We start from the raw sequence: 22,999 nt of genomic DNA, 5'->3' as shown, positions 1-22,999 counted from the left end.
TTCTTGTACTTTATTCCCTTGTGTCATTTAACCCATGTACTTTCAATTGGCTTAATTTTGATCCTGAACTTGTAATTTTATCTCAATTTAATCCAATTAATTATAACTCTTAACATTTTTTTTATAGAAAATACGAACAAAACACGTGTCATATTTTTAAGGATAAAATTATAAATTTATTCAATTCAATTAGTTAACCTTAACCAATTTAGTGATAATTTTTCTTAAGAAACATTAATGATGTTATTAATTGGACCAAATTAAAACAAAATTTAAAAATTAGGATCAAAATTAGGCCAATTAAAAATGTATAAACCAAAATAACAAAAGAGATAAAATATAAAGACGGTCATATATAATATTACTAATAAATTAGTGAATTATTTTTTTTTTGGTGGCCCTCAGAACAAAATTTGTCTATATAACCCAACAACACCGCCATTAGCAAATTCTTCGACGACAAACAACACACACTTGGCAGAGTAGTTGGGATTTTGTTTCAGAGTATCAAATATTAGCCATTAATTAATTAATTAAGATGGCCATTTTCCAAGGAATTCTGTTGCTCATAGTCCTATTATTAGTAGCAATGGCTGCAGCAGCTACAGTAGTTGGAGTCGGAGGAGGAGCAGAAGAACAAGATCCTGAGTGCTTACCAACAAGTTGCAGAAAACATCACGGCCCTGAAATCCGATTCCCTTTCCGCCTCAAAGGGAAACAGCACGAGCGATGTGGGTATCCTGGCTTTGATCTTTCTTGCATTCATCATTCCAAATTCCCCGTCCTCGACCTTCCATTTTCTGTCTCTGCTTTTGTTAAGCATATCGACTACAAATCTCAGACCATAAATATATCTGACTCTGAACCCCAAGTATGCTTGCCACGACAGCTTCCAAGCCTCAACCAATCTGCCTTTCCCTTCCAATTCCTAACAAATTACTACTACGAAGACGTTAGCTTCATCAATTGTTCCCAGACACGGGATAAATCTTCGATGATACAGATTGCTTGCCTTAGTGACCAGAGTCACCAAGTCTATGCCATTGTAACTTCTTACACTTCGTTGCTCGTTTCTTGCACAAAGATGTATAACATGTCACTTCCAGAAGAAATTTTTTATTATGGTTATGGCACCATCACATTTGATCATCTTCAATTGAATTGGAGTAAACCGGACTGTGGGAAATGTGAAGCACAAGGCAAGAATTGTGGATTCAAGAAAAACAACAACAGCAGTAGCAGCAAAAGCCAATTATTATTAAATGGATCAACTGAATGCTTTGACAAGCCCAGACAGCCATCTACGGGTACACCTCTACTCTAGCTAGTTTCTACCTTCTTACTTCAAGTTACGATTATTACATTTTGTTTACCATCTTATCTCATCTGTAATTATTGCGTTGGCTTTACACTGATGATGTTGTCTTCCACCACAATTTTGAATTGAAATTCGGGCCGAGGTTCTCTCCAGTTTGGATAATTGAACTGGAAATCGAGTTTCGAATCTGCGCAACATCAGTATTTTCACAAATCAATGGTTAAGATTTTGTTTACCTATTTACAACTCAATAGTATATCCAAATAAAAAATTTAATCCAACGCCCTCGGGCTACAAGATCATATTAGCTTCAATGCCCTTGTTTTATTTTGTTTTGATCTGTTGAATTACCTAGTCTTGTTGATTGTGCGAGGATGATACAGTCTTGCCATATAGATTAGGTTGTGTGGTTTTTTGTTAGAAGTTGTGCACCTAATGGAGCATGTGTTGAGGTCCAAACTTGATTAATTAAGCCTATGTTAATTGCTGATACAGTTGGACTAGTATATATGAGAAGGTTTGACCCTATTTGGATATCTTATTGTATCATGTCAGTTTCTTTTACTTAGTTTATTATGAATCTACTGTAAATTTTTTTAATTATATATATGTATTTTAAGAAATCTTCAAACTTTTACAGGTGCATTGACGAAACTAAAGATTGCAGGTGAAGTGGTCCATCCTCTCATAATTTCAATTGTCAACGAGGAGGTAGAAATTTACTAACATGGTCTATTATGATTGCAGGGGCAGTCCTAGGTCCGACTTTTCTTCTTGTAGTTGTCATTGCAATGTATCATGTCTACAGATCAAACAAAATAAAGAAAGCAGATCAAGTAAAGATTGACAAATTTTTGGAGGATTACAAAGCTCTCAAACCTGCAAGATACGCTTATGCAGATATCAAGAAAATAACAAATCAATTTGAGGACAAAGTAGGCCAAGGAGGTTACGGAATAGTGTACAAGGGAAAGCTTTCCAATGATGTTTATGTCGCAGTCAAGATCCTTAACAATGTGAAAGGAAATGGAGATGAGTTCATCAATGAAGTGCAAACAATGGGTAGAATCCACCATATCAATGTGGTTCGCTTGGTAGGATATTGTGCTGATGGATTCAGAAGAGCTTTGCTTTACGAGTTCTTGCCAAACAATTCACTTGAAAAGTTTATAGCCTCTGATCAACAAAAGCGTTCACTTGGTTGGAAGAAACTGGAAGACATTGCTCTTGGTATAGCTAAAGGAATTGAATATCTTCACCTCGGGTGTGATCAACGAATCTTGCACTTTGATATTAAGCCTCACAACATCTTGTTGGACAACAAGTTTAACCCAAAGATCTCTGATTTTGGTCTAGCAAAATTGTGTTCGAAGGAACAAAGTGTTGTATCCATGACTACTGCTAGAGGGACTGTGGGCTACATTGCACCCGAAGTATTCTCCAGGAACTTTGGGAATGTGTCGTACAAATCAGATGTTTATAGTTTTGGGATGTTGTTGCTAGATATGGTTGGAGGGAGGCAAAATACGGTAACACAAAACATGAGTGAGTGTTATTTTCCGGAGTGGATATACAAACGTTTGCATCAAGGAGAAGATCTAGGAATACAAATTGAGGAAGACGGGGATGCGAAAATTATAAGGAAACTAACAATTGTGGGACTTTGGTGCATACAATGGTACCCAGTGGACCGACCATCGATGAAAGTTGTGGTACAAATGTTGGAAGGAGATGGAGACACTCTAATAGTCCCCCACAGTCCATTTGCCTCCACAAATCCAATGCCAATGACAGGAACAACAGGTGGGAGAACTTTTAATAGTGAATTAGAAGTAATTTCTGAATCTGAATAAGAGAATGAACTAGTAATATTTTTCTAAAAAGTCGTTGATTATATAATAGGAATTAATCTTATTGTTCTCACTAATGAGTGTATAATTAATTGTTTATCAATGTATTATTATAAACTTTCAATACTACATATTGTGCATTGCCTTTGTATTAAGAGTCATCTTACAAATAGTGCACTCTGTATCAGAAGGATTTATGATTTCGTATCAAAGTAGTATCAGAATGCATACCACCAATGGCCAATCCACAGTAAATCTAGAGAATGATTCAATCGCAAGCTCATCGAGGAAGGCAATGATGGTGGGTTTGAAGTCTCCAATTTCAACCATCATCAACAATCAAAATCAAAGAAAAAATGTCCTATATTTCAACAGAATGCTAAATATTGATTAAATAAAAAATTCTTAGAAATCAGAGCACCGACCAGTTTCTTTGTACACATCAAATTCGTCATATTAATCATCGTCATCGTCATCGTCTTCATCTTCCTTTTGAATCTTCTTTTTTATTTCTGATTGCTTTTCTTGATCTTCTTGTTGAATTAATTGGAGATATTTATTAAAAAAATAAGCACTTGGATATATCTTATCAATTGGACTTATTTATTCATAAAGTTTTAGAATTTTTTTATTATTTTATTTAAATATTACCTCTCCTTTTAATAATAAGAAAAAAAAAATTTAATATTTTGTGTTTATAAAATGATTATTTAATACTATTAATGATACTAATAAATTTATCAAAATGATAAATAGTTTGGAGATTTTTACTTTCATTTGTGAGTTTTGATTTATTTTTATTTTATTTGTCTTAGTTTGTATTGACATATGCCTTGAAAAGTGTAATTAGTTGAATTATATTTTGAATAATTTACATTTAAGACCCTTGCACTTTTATCAAATCATCGCTTTAGGCCGTTCACTTTCAATCATAATAGTCAATCTTACTTTCACCAAAAACTCATTTTAGTTTTTTTACTTTTAATCGTAACAGTCAACCGTTTATACTTTAAATCAAATTACATCCATCTATTGTTAATAGAGCTAATGAAAATTAAAAGTAAAGGGACTAAAATGAGATTTTGGTGAAAGTGTAATTATTAAAATGAGATTTTAGTAAAAATGTAAGGAGCTAATAAAAATGTCAAATATGTTTCAAATGACAAATTTCGTCAACTTTGTGTGATAACTTTTAAAAAATCTCTATGCTATATATTTTTGGCTAAAAGGATAAATTACAATTATAGTCCTTAAAGTTTAACACCTTTTTTAATTTAAGTTCTTAAAGTTTCAATTTTGTCAATTAAGTTCCTAAAGTATTAAATTCGAATCAATTTAGTCCATAAGATAATATTAAAATAGAACATTAGCTTAAATGTCAGATAAAATTATGACTCAGTTTTTAATTTATTATTAACTTAATTATCCTCTACACGTGTGGTTTTATAATTGGTACATTTCTTCCAAGCTAATTAATTCTAATTACTTATATAGGTCTTCTATTTCTATTCTAATACTATCTATTTTATCTTATTTTTTGGCTATTTCTAATATTATTTTATATTTCATTTTATTATATTTGTCTTGTACCACCATTATTTATAATTCATCTAAATTATAAGGATAAACTACCAATAGGTCTTAATAATTGGACTTAATTTCCATGAAGTTTTATTGAAAATAAGTCTTAGTAAAATCGTCACTAAAAATAAATTTTTGTGATGATTTTTTGCATATATATGTCTCTAAAAATTGACAATTAACAACTTTTTTCGTCACGTTTTTTATAAATTGTCACTAAAACTTATCATTATTGACTTTTTCTATGATAAATTTTTCAAACTGTTGTTGAAAGTTGAAAATTAATGATTTTTTTGTAACGATTTTTTTAAATTGCCACTAAAACTTATCATGAATGATATTTTTTGTGACAATTTTCAAACTATAGCTGAAAATTAATAATTAGTAACGTTTTTTAATAGTATTTGATGAAAAATGCCATTAATTATAATAAGACCTATTAGACAACTAAGTTCACCTATTAGAACCTACACGTAAATCGCTCAAATTATAATTACTTAGATCAATTTTTCATTTTTGTGGTGGTATTAATTCAAAACATTCCCTTGGAGAGTTCCTTGCAAGGGTAAGGATAAGGATAATTAAATATATTATTTTCTACAAGTGCTAACTAATTACTTTTATCTAATAATAGATGTCAAACTTAGGCCAAGTTTGGCAAGTCCAGAATAAGCTAAAAAGTCAAAAAGTTACTCAAAAAGTTAAAAAGTTAACACTATTCATCAAAAGTCAACAATTACGGCTGCACAACTCCCAATTCTAATTTTTTCTTACAAACCAATTTTTACAATTTTTTATTACACATTTTTCCATAAAAAGTCAAAAAGTTAACCCAAACATCTATATTTTCTTCCTCAATTTTTTAGTTCAAAAAGACAAAAAATACACTTATTTAAAATACCTCAAACAACTCCAAATATGTAATTATGACACGGTTTGATCGTGGTCTCCACCCAACCACCAATGAATCCGTCGAAGTAGTTGGCTGACTTGTCATTAATATACAATCCAAGTCAAGCCTACAATTTATACAAGGGGTTATAGTCAAGTCTACATTTCAAGTCAAGTCTTTTAGGAAAAAATTGCAGAGGCTCCCTTATAGTCAAGTCATACCTTAGAAAAAGAGAGAAAAGAAAAAATATATATATTTAGATTGTTTTCTTTTTATTTTTTATTTTTTTTTTGGTGATAAGGTGGTCTTCTACCTAAATGCCAAATTTTGACATATTTTTCTCATTTACAATGAAACTTACTAATGGCATTTTAATTTGAATATTTTTTTGTGTGTGAAAAAAATAAAAGAAATAGCTAGTACACCAATGAAGTCACATTAGTGCCCTTGTTTGGCATGGGATTATCATGTTAAAATAGTCACAAAAAAATAAATAGGTTAAAAATTTAATAAGACAAAATATCACTATAAATCATAATCATTTCATTTTTTTCTCTTACAAAAGTAAAAAAAATTAAAAAAAACCCAATTCAAATGAGATTTTTTAGCTCCAGAGTAAAAAAGTCAAAACGCCAACCCATTTTCCAAACGAGGCCTAAAATTTTACGTTTTGATTCTATAACAATATCAAAATTTAATTGGGACCATCCATTTTAACAGTATAGCATTGGATAGGGCTAGGCATAGGGTTATCCGAACCGCACAACCCGTCTAACCTGAACCGATCAGCATACAAATGGACAGTTTCGCAGACACAATGTGAGCGGATGCGGTTTGGAATATGACATTATTGCAGGTTGCGGGTTTTACCTACACCCGCAAGAATCCACCCGTACTTAGACTTTTTTTTTTTTAATAATGGAGTTTGCAAGTTTGCAAATATTTTTATTTTATTTAATAAATTTGAATTGAATGAAATTTGACAACAATTTATTGTTATTTTATTATTACATATTGGATGAATGTAAAAGTTAATGAATAATTACTTTTAAGTAAGTTTAGTATTTTGAATGATTTTACTTTAATTGTATTGTTGGATAGTAAATGATTTTGATGATTTATTTTAAGATTTTGAAAGATGTGTTTTTGCTAATATTGTGGTGATACATCAAGGGGTTGGCCTAGTGAGTATGACTCTAGTTAATGCAACTTTGGGGCACTCTTTTTTTTAGGTCAATTTATACTAACTTGGACATCCGATTATCAAAACAAAAAAATAATAAATAAAATAAGATAAAAAAATAAGTTATCATAACATTATGAGCAAATTACACTTGGGAGCCCCGCAATGCACTTTATCTCATTACATTTAAAAAGTGAAGGTCAACTATTTAGACTTTCGGTTAAGTGTCAATCTAACGCATCTATTAGTCGAGATTAAATCAACAAATGGAAAATTATTATAAAATTGTGTATCGCTTTTTTACCTATAAAAAAAAGTAATCAACATTTGTTAGCAAAATAAAGAGTAATCAACATTTGTTAACAAAGTAAACAAAAAACAGAGTAACTAACAAATTTTTGAATGAAGTCCAAAAATAAAAATAAAAATAAAAAAACACCCGGAATTAACACTTTTTCAAGAAAATCAATAATTAATGTATCAAGGGAGAGCAATGTAATTATGTTGAAAGTGTTGAATTAATTGTATTTTTTTTTTTTAAACTTTAGCGGAAGTGAGTGTAATTTACGGTGACATTATTGTTTTGGTTATAAATCTCAATTAGGAGACAAATGGTGTTATGAACCAAAGTGGCTACTTGTATTGGAAGCCTTGTTTACATTTGTAAGTCTCTACAACTCTCGTGGTGGGTGGCCAACAGAAATTTATGGTTCTGTTTCCTTGTTAAACCTCTGTGTGTGTGTATCCATGTTTAGGGGAAGGCTCCTCTTTGCTGCTGGTTACATAAGCCATCTTGTTCATGTTCTCTTTTGTGTAAATTGTTGTAATTCTTCTTTTTGTGGAGATATCCATAACATCACAAATTGAAGTAGTACTCCAAACAATTTGTATGAAACAATTTGTACGGCAAAGTAGAACCTGTGTTCTATACTCTCAGAATTTTTTCCCAAAAAACTAGTATGTAAAATGATGCAAAGAGAGCACAAAAGATAGGCAAGCAAAGGAATTTCGGAATGAATAAATCTGCTGGAAAGGTTTTGCTTTTATAGGACCGAACAAGTACAAAATTCAAACTTGAACATGTCTGAATTTAAATGGAACAGGTGCGAAACAGTTTGAACAGATGCAAAAGTCAAACTGTCAAATAGTTTGAATCTGTCCGGAACACAACTGAATCTGTCCGGTGCAACAAGTTGAAAATAGTTTGAACCTGCTGAAATAGGACCGAAGGGCACTGCTATGGGCAAAATCAATTTTTAGGTACTAAATATTTTTGTTGCCAAAAGTGTATTATTCTATTTTTAGCAAATAAATTGGATATTTAGCAAGAATTACTATCATTTTAGGACTAAAATTTTTGTCTAAAAAACAAACCTTTTAGGGACCAAATTGCTTTGTCCCTAAAAGTTAGGTGTGATTACGGATCAGGTTGAATCGAGTGGTATTCCATTCACCATTTGTCCAAAATTAGACGGATTGAAAAAAATCAATCAGCATCTGTTTACTAGTTTGGTGAATGCCGATTGAGTGGGTTGTGTAGGTTGGTGGATGTATACGATCGATTTGGCGGTTTGGACTTTACAAATTTTAGACATTTTTTCAAATTATAATTCATTATTTTTACAATCTCCAATAACTAGTAATCTATACAAATATGTATTATTTGTCTGTAATAAGTCATGGCACCATGTATGCATATTTTTAAGGTATTGTTTTTTAATTTCATTGGGTTCATATGAGTGTGGGATGGTTGATCCGCCATTTGAACCGTATCCACAAATTTTGCAATATTTCATCCGCATCCATCTATCAAAAGACATGCATCCACCCAAAAGCAGTTAGCTTGGGTCGAGTTAAGCGAGTGAATCGGGTTGGATGGATCCACGATCACCCCTACTAAAAATGCATTTATTAGCAACATTTTAAAATTGTGGCTAAAAGTCATTTTGCTTTGACTTTTCAAAATGAATTTTTGGCGACTATTCTCGCGATGTTCAGAATTGGTCTCCAAATATTTTTTGGAACAAATTTTTCAAGGACAAAAATTTAATGTCCGAAACTCTTATTTGTTATGTTAGGTTTTCGTAATTGGTAATCCCATTGGACAAAACTCCATTTAGTTGTATTTTTATTCACTCTATTGTATCTGTGAGTTATGATAGTGTAGATGCGAATCCAACCTAAGTTATGCCTGAGTAGAGGAGTTTGTGCTCTAACATTTCGTATCTTGTTTTGAGCTCTCCTTGTTTTCCTCTTCACTGACTAAGAAAGAGGTCAAAGTTGATTAATCGCTCAAGCAATCTTTGGTGAGCTCGAGCAGTAAAGTGGTTTATCCAGTATCTCTACCTGCATTTTAAACTTTTGGGAAACAAGTTACTGCTCAAGCGGTGGATGTTGCATTTGAGTAGTTGGCCTATATGTGAGCATCGCCTTTACTCACACCGCTTGAGTGATAAAGTGAGCGCTCGAGCAGTTTTCGCTGCTCTATTTAGTATAAAGTGCGTTGTTTGCTATTTTTAGGATTGAACCCGTCCAAATTCTCAGAGGGAAATAAAATAGAAAGTGTTTTAAATTGGAGGGTGTTTATATATGAGTTTCGTTGATATATAGAAGATGATTGATTGATCAACAAACTACATATTGACAAATATTAAGGGCTGATTTTGTTCTTTCATTCACAAAAAAAGAGAGGTGTTCATTGGTGGATTTCGGGGAACATGGGCTTAAAGCTTTGGTGGATTCCAGAGTGGCTCGTTATAGCGATCCCGGGTTTACCCTTGTTGTACAGTGATCCGGACTTGTGTCTGTGGATGTTGGTAGTTGTTTATTATCTTGTTTACATCCTTTTTACTTCGTATTTGAGTTATAGGATGTGTTGGGCGGGTTTGTTACAGGTTGGTTGAGTTTAGAAACCAAAACTAGTTGCCCAGATTTTGACCTGTCCGCTCGAGCGGGGGTTTTGGCGCTCAAGCGGGAATTGCACCCATCCAGTATTTCCTGTGCAGTGTTGGACGCTCGAGCGTGGAGTTGGCCGCTCGAGCGGGGTTGTGTGAGTGCCGCTCGAGTGGGGAGTTGGAAGCTCGAGCGATGGCCTGGTTCTGTAAAAGTTCTGGGAGTGTGTATTCGCCGCTCGAGCGGGTTTGTTGGCGCTCGAGCGGGAGTCTGTGAGTGACGCTCGAGCGGGGTGTTTGACGCTCGAGCTGGTCGACTGGGTTTAAGTTCCGTGTTTTGACTTTTCAAATCACTTTTTCACTTTCTCTTCTCTCTCTTACTTTTCCAAAAAACACCATTGTTGAGCTTCTCACTCTAGAACTCCACCTTCTCTCTAGGTTTTGATCTAGTAGGAGTGATTTGCTCACCTTTGGCCTTTACAAAAAAGTTGTTGATCGTCGAGGGCTACTTTTTAATCTTAAAATTTCGAGATTTGGAGCACGTTGGGTTTTGTCTTCTTCTCCCTTGGAGCTCCGAATTTGAGGTAGGAATATCCTACTCCTCTCTATGGATTTTGTCTTTAAATTTTAGTATTTTGAGACGTTGGGGTTGGTTTGGTAATTTGTGAAAGTTTGGGGCTTTTGTGTTATTTTACAATAGTTGGAGTTTTATTTATAATAAACCTAGATGTATGTTTGGTATAGAGAAATGGAATAAATGTTGAATCATTGAGGAAAATGGGACCTAAGGGTTGAAATGGTAATTATGGAAAATGACCTAATTACATTGGTTGATTAATTGGGATAATTAATTGTGAGAAATGAGGAAATGAAATGGAATTGTCGAGATTGGGAATGTGTGGGGTTAAAGGAGTGTAGTTGAATTATTTATCACTCACCAAATTGAAATGTTGATTGAATATCCATTGTGCATTTATTTTCTGTATAGAAATAACTGTTTTGGGCTATCGGTGGAGGATAGTCGTGATTGTTGTAGACAATGCATGATGATTAGGCAAACGAAAACTAATCAATGGAATGTGTCATGGAATTTGACGGTTGATAGAATACATTAACTGTATGTATTGAGTGATTGTATATAGAACAAATGTGTTTGTATACGTTATGTGTAGAGGAGGAGATGGGGGATGTACTCCGCGGTTTAGGGGAAGATGGGGGATGTACCTCTAAACCGGATAGTGTTGGGAGAAGATAGGGGATGAACTCCGTAGATACAGCTCATATGCTTGTCTAGAGAAGTGAAGATAGAGCTCATATGCTTATCTTTGTGAAGTGTGGATGTAGCTTATATGCTTATCTGTGAATGTGGATATTGTTATTATACATATCTGTTGAGAATGTGGATATAGCTTATATGCTTATCTGTGAATGTGGGATATAGTTTTTATACATATCTGTTGAAATGATGATAGAGCTAACATGCTTATCTGTTGAAAAAGGGAAAATGAAATGTAACTTGGACTCATAAGTCGTATGACATAAATGTGTGATTTATGTGAATGTATCAGTGTTGGCCATCTATCAATTGCTAATCTTTTAGTCATTGTTCATGGTTGGTTTAGTGTATTTCTACTGGGCTGTGGCTCACCCTATATGGGAATATCATTTTTAGGTACAGGTAGCATGTCACCTCCAAGGACATAGCTTGGGAGGCTAGAGGCGGACATACTTTTGTCGTTTTATTTTTGATGTATTACATGTAAATTCAAGCCAAGGGCTTAATGTGTAAATGAGTTAGCACTCTTTTGTTGTAACCAAGTGTTAACTTGGAAAGCTGTGAGCCCGTAGGGCATTTTGCTTTTGTTGTTAACATGTAATACTTTTGTAATGAAACTCTGATGAATAGAAGAATGTGGTTATTTCTTATGTCAATGAATGTCTTATTTGATGGGTTTAATGTTATTTTTTTGAGGGCGTTACAACTTGGTATCAGAGCGTACCGGGTTCGAATACTTTGGGTACGTAGGAAGTGATTAGGATCACAATGGGTTTGTCTCGCTTGATAGAGACTTAGATGTAGTGTCATATGCTATGTGCTTAATTGATAACATGCTTATGTGACTATGTGGGTATGGGATTTAATTTCTAGGATGTTGATTGGATCCTTGGGTTTCTGGGAGTCTTGTTGGAAAAGCACTTGATCAATGCTGTTTCTAACCGGAACTCTAGTAACGCCTCGGGACTATCATTATCCGGAAATGAAATTCGTAAGTGCTTATGTGTTTATGTGCTTACGTGGAGTGAATTACAGTTGTCCATGCATTAGGACTTGAGTGTTTAGTTTCGGCACATTTATGAATGTGCTAACGTTCTGTATTACCTTTATTAGGATGTCAGGACGAGGAAGATGTGCTAGGCGTGGTAGGCCTGCGAGGCAGGAGGTACCGTTACCGGAGGAGGTTTCGGCAGTGCAAAAGGGAGTTGGTCAGGCCAATATGGCCGAGCCAGTGGGTCAGCAGGCCATGGGTGCCTTGGCCAGAGAGATAGCAGGAGCTTTGGGTATTCTTAGAGCTGGGAATCAGGCAGCTGAGGCAGGGCCTTCTTTCTTGAAGAGGGAGTTTTTCCGGTCTAATCCGGATGAGTTTATCGGGGATCCGAAGGAGCCACTGAAGGCTGATGAGTGGCTAGAGCAAATGAGTAAGACGTTTGAGGTGCTTGGCATCGAGGACGGAGCACTGAAAGTGACCTTGGCATCCTTCCAGCTGACGGGAGATGCGGGTCAATGGTGGAAGTACGAGAAGGCTCGTGTTGGTGGTACATGGGAGGCGTTTGTGAATGCTTTTCAGGAGAGGTTTTTGTCTGCAGCAGCTAGGGAGAAGCTGAGGGACCAGTTTAGCCGGCTTAAGCAACAGGGCTTGTTAGTGGCCGAGTTTGAGGCTACTTTTACCAGTCTGTCCAGGTTTGCACCTGAACTGGTGGCGTCCGAGGAACGTCGTTGCTATGAGTTTGAGCGGAAGTTGAGGCGGGGCCTCAAGTTGAGAGTTGGTGGGCCTTATATCCGAGAGTATAGACACCTGGTAGATGCCGCTGCTCATATGGAAATTATGATGCAGGAAGAAGAGGAAGAGCAAAGGGGCTCCAAGAGGAGCCAAGATGGCCAGGGTGATGGCAGGAGGCAGAGGGGTTATAACCCTCAGCAGTCTCAGGGAGTAGTTTCTAGATCGACCTTTCCAGTGCCAAGTACAGGCTCGGGGAGAGGCAATCAGGGGGAGTTTGCTTGTTACAAGTGTGGGCAGCTGGGTCACAAGGTTTCTGTTTGCCCGCAGAAGGGTGGGGGTCAGAGAGCTGCTTCTTCTTCAGCTAGACCGCAGAGTCAGAGTTTGGGCAGGGGGCAGCCCTTGTCTTGTTATCAGTGTGGACAGCCTGGGCACCTGAAGAGGTTTTGCCCGCAGTTGAGTGCCACGTCGGGAGCGTCTGGTTCCAGGCAGACGCAGGGATTTCAACCAGCTCAGTCTGTGCAGGCCTCGAGGGCCAATCCGGGGGCTTCGTCGTCCCAGTCAGTGCAACAGTCGTATGCTCCTAGAGGTGAGCAGGTAGACCAGGGGCCTACGGGGCGCGTGTATGCTGTTACCGCGCAGGATTTAGTACCAGCTCCATCGGTAGTGAGAGGTACTTTTCTGTTTTGCAACTCGGTTGCTAGTGTGTTGATAGACACGGGTGCATCTCATTCTTTTGTATCTGCTGCATTTGCATCTGTTTTGGAATTGGAGTTAGCATAGTTAGCATCTCCTATTTGTGTAGTGTCACCTCTTGGTGGTGAGTTGATCCTGAAACAGGGTGTTAGAGGTTGTGATATAGAGGTCGCCAACCATAGGCTTCCTTTTTCGTTTGTTGTCATGCCCATGAAGGGTTTTGATGTGATTTTGGGTATGGACTGGTTATCGTCATACCGGGTTGTTATCGATTGCTACCGCCAGAGGGTCACGTTATGTACCTTGAGCGGGGAGTGGTTCCATTTCTTGGGAGACCGGGTTGGTTGTGTTTTACCACCGGGGTATGATTCGCGAGGGCGAAGTGAGCTTAGTGGTCTACTTGCTAGCTTTGAGAGTGGTGAGTGTGGTGAGACCCAGATTGTATTGCCGAGGGTAGTTTGTGAGTATTCGGATGTCTTTCCCGAAGATCTTGTTAGTTTGCCACCTCACCGAGAGATAGAGTTCTCTATTGATTTAATGCCCAGCACGGCGCCGATTTCTATGGCACCTTACCGTTTTGCTCCAGCAGAGTTGGTTGAGTTGAAAGTTCAGCTCCAGGAATTGCTAGATAAGGGTTTTGTTCGCCCTAGTGTTTCACCGTGGGGAGCACCGACCCTCTTTGCTAAAAAGAAAGATGGTGCCTTGAGATTATGTATAGACTACCGGGAGTTGAATCGGGCTACGGTTAAGAATAAGTACCCTATGCCCCGTATAGATGATTTGTTTGACCAGTTGAAGGGTTCCCGTTGTTTCTCTAAGATAGACTTAAGATCGGGTTACCACCAGTTGAGGGTCAGGGAGGAGGATATTCCAAAGACGGCATTCTGTACGCGGTATGGCCATTATGAGTTTCTGGTGATGCCATTTGGGCTTACCAATGCACCGGCAGTCTTTATGGACTTGATGAACCGGATTTTCCGGGAGTTCTTAGATCGATTTGTGGTTGTCTTCGTGGACGACATTCTTATCTATTCGCCTTCTGAGGAGGAGCACGAGGAACACTTGAGAGTGGTGCATGAATTGCTTAGAGCCCATAGGCGGTATGCCAAGTTTGGGAAGTGTGAGTTCTGGCTGAGGGAAGTCAAATTCTTAGGCCACGTGGTATCCGGGGAAGGGGTGTCTGTTGATACATCCAAGGTTGAGGCAGTGCAAGATTGGGTACAGCCTAAGAGTGTGTTTGAGATCCGCAGTTTTCTGGGATTAGCTGGGTATTACCGCCGGTTTGTGAAAGATTTCTCCAGGTTAGCGTCACCATTGACTAGACTGACTCGGAAGGGAGTCAAGTTTATGTGGAGTGAGACTTGTGAAAAGTCGTTCCAAGAGCTGAAAGTTAGATTGACCACCGCTCCGGTGTTGATTATTCCGGAGAGAGGGTTGGGTTATGCAGTTTATTGTGATGCCTCACGAGAGGGTTTGGGTTGTGTGTTGATGCAAGAGGGGAAAGTGGTAGCTTATGGCTCGCGTCAGTTAAAAATACACGAGAAGAATTACCCTACACACGACCTAGAGTTAGCGGCTGTGATCTTTGCCTTGAAAATCTGGAGGCATTACCTTTATGGTGAGAAGTTCGAGGTGTTCTCGGACCACAAGAGTTTAAAGTATCTGTTTACACAGAGAGACTTGAATTTGAGGCAGAGAAGGTGGATGGAGTTCATTGAGGATTATGATTTTGAGCTGCATTATCATCCGGGGAAGGCCAATGTTGTGGCCGATGCCCTTAGTAGGAAATCCATTAGTGATGTAGCTAGTATAGCCATCCGATAATGGGAGATGTTAGGAGCACTTGGCAGTTTGATTTGCTACTGGGCGAATCTGCTGAGGCTGCGACCTTGTTTTTTGTTGTTGCGCAGCCTACACTTGTGACACGAGTGTTAGAGGCACAGAGAGGTGACCTTGAGGTAGAATCCATCCGAGAGAAGATCTCCAGTGGAAAGGTTGAGAAGGGTTTGACGGTGTATCCCGACTTGAGTGTGAGATACCGAGACCGTTTGCTTGTGCCGGAGTCTTGCCGAGAGGAGGTACTCCGAGAGTTTCACCATTCGCGCCTTGCGGTGCATCCGGGAGGTACTAAGATGTATCAGGATTTGGGTCGCCAGTTTTGGTGGCGGGGTATGAAGAGAGATGTGGCTGTTTTCGTATCGAAGTGCCTTACTTGCCAGCAAGTGAAGGCCGAGCATCAGAGGCCAGCGGGTTTGTTGCAACCCTTGCCTATTGCTGAGTGGAAGTGGGAACACGTCACTATGGACTTCGTTGTAGGTCTTCCGAGGACTCAGTGGGGTAGTGATGCTATTTGGGTGGTTATAGACCGGTTGACTAAGTCGGCGCACTTCATTCCTATGCGCGTGAGAGATTCGGTAGATCATCTTGTCGACTTGTATATTCGGGACATAGTGAGATTGCACGGGGTCCCAGTGACGATCGTCTCAGATAGAGATCCTCGTTTTACTGCTAGGTTGTGGCAGAGTTTGCAGAGTGCCTTGGGCACTAAGTTGACCTTTAGTACGGCTTACCATCCGCAGACTGACGGGCAGTCCGAGCGTACTATTCAGATCCTCGAGGATATGCTTCGGGGTTGTGTCCTGGACTTCAGTGGGACGTGGGAAAGGCACTTACCCTTGGTAGAGTTTGCCTACAACAACAGTTTTCAGTCTAGTATCGGTATGGCACCGTTTGAGGCCTTGTATGGCCGACCGTGTAGGTCTCCAGTTTGTTGGGTCGAGGTGGGTGATGCACCTTTGTTGGGTCCGGAGTTGGTTAGGGAGACGACGGAGAAAGTTGAGCTTATCCGTAGGAGGCTAGTTACAGCCCAGAGTCGTCAGAAATCTTATGCTGACCGTAGGAGGAGGCCTTTGGCGTTTGAGGTAGGTGATCATGTCTTTCTGAAGATGTCACCTAGGCGAGGCCTGATGAGGTTTGGGAAGAGTGGGAAGTTATCCCCTCGGTTTATTGGTCCTTTTGAGATCCTTGAGAGGATTGGCGAGGTTGCTTATCGGTTAGCCTTACCGCCGCAGTTGTCCGGAGTACATGACGTGTTTCATGTGAGTATGCTTCGGAAGTATGAACCAGATCCATCACATGTGTTGGATTGGACCGATTTAGAGGTAGATGAGGATGCCTCGTATGAGGAGAGGCCGGTTCGGGTCTTGGATAGGCGAGATCAGGTCCTGCGTGGCAAGACCATTCCTTTGGTGAAAGTCTTGTGGAAACATCACAGAGTGGAGGAAGCCACTTGGGAACGTGAGTTGGAAGTCCGCGAAAAATATCCGGACTTGTTTGTTGATATGTAATCTTGTATGTAGATTTTGAACCATTGTTGAACTTAAGAGCTTTTATATATGTCTTAAGTTGTGAAACATTGAAAATGTTTTGGTTTATCGGAAGTGTGTTTTAGAACTTGCCTCATATGGAAGTTGATTGTAACATTATATATGTTGAATATATCGTTGAAATTGAAAAGGAAATGCGTAATGTTGATGCATGTTGAAAGTACATATGTTGTTTACATATTGTGAGATGCCTCTTGTTAAAGGGATGGGATGACCGGTAATGGGTCGAATTGTTGAATGTTAACATGTAACATTGTTTAAAATGGAGAAAAACTTGTTTTTGAAAACTTGTGCTTAATTTCGGGGACGAAATTCTTTAAGGGGGGGAGGTTATAGCGATCCCGGGTTTACCCTTGTTGTACAGTGATCCGGACTTGTGTCCGTGGATGTTGGTAGTTGTTTATTATCTTGTTTACATCCTTTTTACTTCGTATTTGAGTTATAGGATGTGTTGGGCGGGTTTGTTACAGGTTGGTTGAGTTTAGAAACCAAAACTAGTTGCCCAGATTTTGACCTGTCCGCTCGAGCGGGGGTTTTGGCGCTCGAGCGGGAATTGCACCCATCCAGTATTTCTTGTGCAGTGTTGGACGCTCGAGCGTGGAGTTGGCCGCTCGAGCGGGGTTGTGTGAGTGCCGCTCGAGCGGAGAGTTGGAAGCTCGAGCGATGGCCTGGTTCTGTAAAAGTTCTGGGAGTGTGTATTCGCCGCTCGAGCGGGTTTGTTGGCGCTCGAGCGGGAGTCTGTGAGTGACGCTCGAACGGGGTGTTTGACGCTCGAGCGGGTCGACTGGGTTTAAGTTCCGTGTTTTGACTTTTCAAATCACTTTATCACTTTCTCTTCTCTCTCTTACTTTTCCAAAAAACACCATTGTTGAGCCTCTCACTCTAGAACTCCACCTTCTCTCTAGGTTTTGATCTAGTAGGAGTGATTTGGTCACCTTTGGCCTTTACAAAAAAGTTGTTGATCGTCGAGGGCTACTTTTTAATCTGAAAATTTCGAGATTTGGAGCACGTTGGGTTTTGTCTTCTTCTCCCTTGGAGCTCCGAATTTGAGGTAGGAATATCCTACTCCTCTCTATGGATTTTGTCTTTAAATTTTAGTATTTTGAGACGTTGGGGTTGGTTTGGTAATTTGTGAAAGTTTGGGGCTTTTGTGTTATTTTACAATAGTTGGAGTTTTATTTATAATAAACCTAGATGTATGTTTGGTATAGAGAAATGGAATAAATGTTGAATCATTGAGGAAAATGGGACCTAAGGGTTGAAATGGTAATTATGGAAAATGACCTAATTACATTGGTTGATTAATTGGGATAATTAATTGTGAGAAATGAGGAAATGAAATGGAATTGTCGAGATTGGGAATGTGTGGGGTTAAAGGAGTGTAGTTGAATTATTTATCACTCACCAAATTGAAATGTTGATTGAATATCCATTGTGCATTTATTTTCTGTATAGAAATAACTGTTTTGGGCTATCGGTGGAGGATAGTCGTGATTGTTGTAGACAATGCATGATGATTAGGCAAACGAAAACTAATCAATGGAATGTGTCATGGAATTTGACGGTTGATAGAATACATTAACTGTATGTATTGAGTGATTGTATATAGAACCAATGTGTTTGTATACGTTATGTGTAGAGGATGAGATGGGGGATGTACTCCGCGGTTTAGGGGAAGATGGGGGATGTACCTCTAAACCGGATAGTGTTGGGAGAAGATAGGGGATGAACTCCGTAGATACAGCTCATATGCTTGTCTAGAGAAGTGAAGATAGAGCTCATATGCTTATCTTTGTGAAGTGTGGATGTAGCTTATATGCTTATCTGTGAATGTGGATATTGTTATTATACATATCTGTTGAGAATGTGGATATAGCTTATATGCTTATCTGTGAATGTGGGATATAGTTTTTATACATATCTGTTGAAATGATGATAGAGCTAACATGCTTATCTGTTGAAAAAGGGAAAATGAAATGTAACTTGGACTCATAAGTCGTATGACATAAATGTGTTATTTATGTGAATGTATCAGTGTTGGCCATCTATCAATTGCTAATCTTTTAGTCATTGTTCATGGTTGGTTTAGTGTATTTCTACTGGGCTGTGGCTCACCCTATATGGGAATATCATTTTTAGGTACAGGTAGCATGCCTCCTCCAAGGACATAGCTTGGGAGGCTAGAGGCGGACATACTTTTGTCGTTTTATTTTTGATGTATTACATGTAAGTTCAAGCCAAGGGCTTAATGTGTAAATGAGTTAGCACTCTTTTGTTGTAACCAAGTGTTAACTTGGAAAGCTGTGAGCCCGTAGGGCATTTTGCTTTTGTTGTTAACATGTAATACTTTTGTAATGAAACTCTGATGAATAGAAGAATGTGGTTATTTCTTATGTCAATGAATGTCTTATTTGATGGGTTTAATGTTATTTTTTTGAGGGCGTTACACTCATCGTCTTGGATTCAACGTTGGGCAAAGCAATTTCGAGGTGAAGACGGTGGTAGAAAAGGCACATCATGTTCGGTTCAAGTCCATAAATTCGCTAGGTAATTGAGAGTTTCTGTATGTAATTCTTTTTTGTCATCTTAGTGGATTGTTTTGTGGATTTGGCCAATGGGTTTTTATCATAGTAAGAGGAGTCCAATTGTGATTTTTTTTCATGTTAAATCTTTGGATTGATTTATTGTTGATTGTTGATTAAGATTGCTATTCATTATTTAAAATTAAATCATAATCATAAATCGTTATCTCGAAAGATTTTAGAATTTTCATGTTGTAGTGAGATCTCATAGATGGACTTACGGGTACGTGGTCTTCATACTTCTTACATCAAAAGTCATGAGTTCCAATCTTTTTTATTTATATTTTTTAAATTTGTCTTGTTTTTAGTTTTTTCATTTTAAATTTGTGTCAATTTTTTAGGTCCATCTAGCTAAGGGTGTAAATTTGACCCGGCCTAGCCTACTCGGGCCCGAGCTCAAGTCGGCCTATGTTGGGCCTCACAGGCTCCCGCCAAAATTCAGGTCGGCCCGGGTCAAGCTGGCCCACTGGCTAAAAAATTAGGCCCAGGCCCAAGGGATGTTCAGGACTTGGGCAGGCCTCAGGCTTAAGTCAGGATTGGGCGAGTATGAATATATTTTTTTTGTTTTTTTTCATTTTTTCTATCAAAATTTCATTATTTTCCACTAAAAATAACACTAGGCCTTGAGCGGGCGGGCCGGGCTTTGGGTGGACCTTGAGCGGGCCAATGGGCTGGGTTGGGCTTCAAAATGACGGCTTGGGCCCAAGGTCTCGAGCTGGGCCCACCCTGGGCCACGGGTGGATTTTAGGTCGTCCACATATTACGGACCATTTTTACACTCCTACATCTAATGGAAAATGACTTAAAGGGTAAAAACAATTCAAATAAATTCGCTAAAGACAAAAAGAAAAGTCTTACTCCTTTTTTAGTGGACTTTTTTCCATACTTACTTTTTTTTTTTAAAAAGAAAATTCTTTTCCAGCCTTTCTCATCAACTAGTACTTAAAAGTGTAAAACTTCTTGAAAAAAATTATTAAAAAAAAAAATTCACTAAAAAAAAGGCTAAGGCAAATTGATCATAATTACACTAACAACCCTTTTACTAAATGGACAAACACTAATACAGATTAAGTAAAATCAAGAAGATAAAGGGGTGCAGGTCGTAATAGGTATACTTATTATTCAATAGGTCATGAGATAATTAGTGACGTTTTTTATTAAACACGGATAAAAACATCACTAATTGTTAATTTTCAGTGGCAATTTAAAAATTTTGTTACATAAAACGTTACTAATTGTAAGTTTTAGCGACAGTTTAAAAAAAAATTCACAGATTAATGTCACTAATTGTCAGTTTTCAGTAACGGATTTAGAAAATCATCACAAATTTTTTTTACATGATGATTATGACTCGTTATGGTTGTAGGGTCGAAATTTTTTTCAATTATGAATCATTTTAGTGTTAGATATAATTTATAATAATTTTTATTTTAATTGCCATGAGATATTAGATTATGCCTCAAGTGGATTGCCAAAGCTAGGAAGTGTGGTAGTCAAAGCTAGTTGGTGGGAGTAGATAAGGTTAAGATTAATTTTTAATAAGAACTAAATTAAAATTTTATAATGGGATAAAATTGTGATACAAAAAAAATATAAAAGGTCAAGAGTTTAAAGAAAAAAAATATGAGTGCTATTAACAACACTCGTTTAGTTGTGAACTATTATAGTACTTTGGTTATAACTGAAAGTGGCAAGATTATGCAACAAAGTTGTATAAAGAATAAAAAAAATGTCATAACCTCTCCATATGTTGATATATCAAAAAGTAAAGATAAAATAAAATGTTTAATTTTTTATGTATAGCATGTTGGTTTTGACTTTTTTTTTTAATAATTTTTTAATTTTTAAATTAAAATGGTAAGTTATCAAGCGAGAACTAAGTTATAATTACATACTACTTAATTCATAATTAAAAATTATAAACTATCATAACTACATATATGGTAATAGAACTTTGAATTTGTAAACTCAAGACCCACCCAAATACTTGACTAAGCAATTGAATGTTCGACACGGTTTGATTGTGGTCTCCACTCAATCACCAATGAATCCATCGGAGTAGTTCGACACGGTTTGATTGTGGTCTCCACTCAACCACCAATGAATCCATCAGAGTAGTTGATTGACTTGTTAAACACAAGAAGCATTAATATATTAGCATTAATATATAATCCAAGTCAAGTCTACACATTTATACGTGGAGTTACAGTCAAATCTACTTTTGAAGTCATGTCTTTTGGGAAAAAATTGCAGAAGCTCACTTGTAGTAGTCATACTTTAGAAAAAGAAAGAAAGAAAGAAAGAAAGAAAAAAAATTTACATTTAGCTGGTTTGGTTTTGCTTTTCACAAAACACTTTTTAAAAAATTTTAATTTTTAATTTTTAATTTTTCATTTTTTTTTATTTCAATGAATTGTTTTAATATTTTAAATATTTTTTTTAATTTTTAGACTAACCTAACATAAATACACTTAAAAAGTATAATATTTGTGAAAAAAAGCTTTAAAAAATTCACTAAATATCAAAAATACAAAAAAAAAAAAAAAAAACGAAAATTTTGTACATTTTTCATATTTTTGTGTATTTATTAATTTTTTAAAATATTTTTTCACAAATATTTTACTATTTAGATACATCTAAGCAATGTGCATCTAAAAAAATATTTAAAAAAATTAAAAATTTTAAAAATATTTACTAAAAACAAAAAAAATACGAAAAATAAAAATTTCCATTTTCTTTTTTCTTTTTTTTGGTGATATGGTGGTCTTCTACCTAAATGCCAAATTTTGACATATTTTTCTCATTCACAATGAAATTTACTAATGGCATTTTAAATTGAATTTTGTGTGTGTGTGTGTGTGAAAAATAAAAGAAATAGCCAGTACATCAATGAAGTCACATTACTAAGCCCTTGTTTGGCATGGCGCTGTCAAGTTAAAATAGTTGCAAAAAGATAAATTAAATTAAAAAGTTAATAAGAGAAAATATTACATTCAAGGCATAATCATTTTATTTACTCTCACAAAAGTTTAAAAAATTAAAAAACTTAACCCAAATGAGACTTTTTAACTTCAGACTAAAAAGGCCAAAAAGCTAACCCACTTTCCAAATGAAGCCTAAAATTTAACATTTTGATACTATAATAATATCAAAATTTAATTGGGACCATCCATTTTAACATTATAGCATTGGAGATGCTTGAATAGGTCTTATCATTTATATTTTTACTAATGAGAGGGCAATTTATATAAAAATTGGGCCGAGCTGGCTAATGGGCCGTTATGGACCACAGTATAAAGAGCTGAGTAAAAAGGGTATAAAGTTACTCCGGCCCGAGAAAGGTATAAAGTTACTCCGACCCAAGAGAGATGTAAAGTTATTCCGGTACGCGAAAGACTTGAAGTTACTCCGGTCCCAAAGAGCAATGGAAGAACCGAGGTAGTGTTATACCGGTCTGATCTACGGCTTAGCATAGCTAGGCTTACCTCGGTCATATTGGAGTCCAACCATGAAAAAACCATCTCACTTGGTTTAAGCAGTGAGGGGGGTGTTGAAGGATAAGCATTATCTTTCAGGAGTGTGAATCCAAGGAGGACTCTACATGGAGGAATAAGAGTCCTACTA

At 37.1% G+C, this 22,999-nt stretch overlaps 1 protein-coding gene across 1 annotated transcript; it reads left to right on the top strand.

The window, feature by feature from the left end:
• Positions 1–444: 444 nt before the first annotated feature.
• LOC114308986 (rust resistance kinase Lr10) lies at positions 445–3,297 on the top strand. Its single transcript, XM_028254676.2, has 3 exons — positions 445–1,307; positions 1,959–1,985; positions 2,066–3,297. The coding sequence occupies exons 1-3, from the start codon at positions 539–541 to the stop codon at positions 3,169–3,171; spliced, it is 1,902 nt and encodes a 633-aa protein (XP_028110477.2). The 5' UTR covers positions 445–538; the 3' UTR covers positions 3,172–3,297.
• The last annotated feature ends 19,702 nt before the right edge of the window (positions 3,298–22,999 follow it).

Source organism: Camellia sinensis, chromosome 8 (assembly GCF_055761805.1).
Source record: "Camellia sinensis isolate YWXY chromosome 8, ASM5576180v1, whole genome shotgun sequence".
Lineage (NCBI taxonomy): Eukaryota > Viridiplantae > Streptophyta > Magnoliopsida > Ericales > Theaceae > Camellia > Camellia sinensis.
The sequence above is the reverse complement of the archived record's forward strand: the minus strand, read 5'-3'. Positions and strand labels throughout refer to the sequence as shown.

What these genes read in the sequence shown, in the direction of transcription:
- LOC114308986 (XM_028254676.2), top strand. Translation starts at nt 539, where the DNA reads ATGGCCATTTTCCAAGGAATTCTGTTGCTCATAGTCCTATTATTAGTA. An exon ending in GCCCAGACAGCCATCTACGG is followed by an intron (nt 1,308 to 1,958) that starts GTACACCTCTAC and finishes AAACTTTTACAG; the next exon opens with GTGCATTGACGAAACTAAAG. An exon ending in GACGAAACTAAAGATTGCAG is followed by an intron (nt 1,986 to 2,065) that starts GTGAAGTGGTCC and finishes TTATGATTGCAG; the next exon opens with GGGCAGTCCTAGGTCCGACT.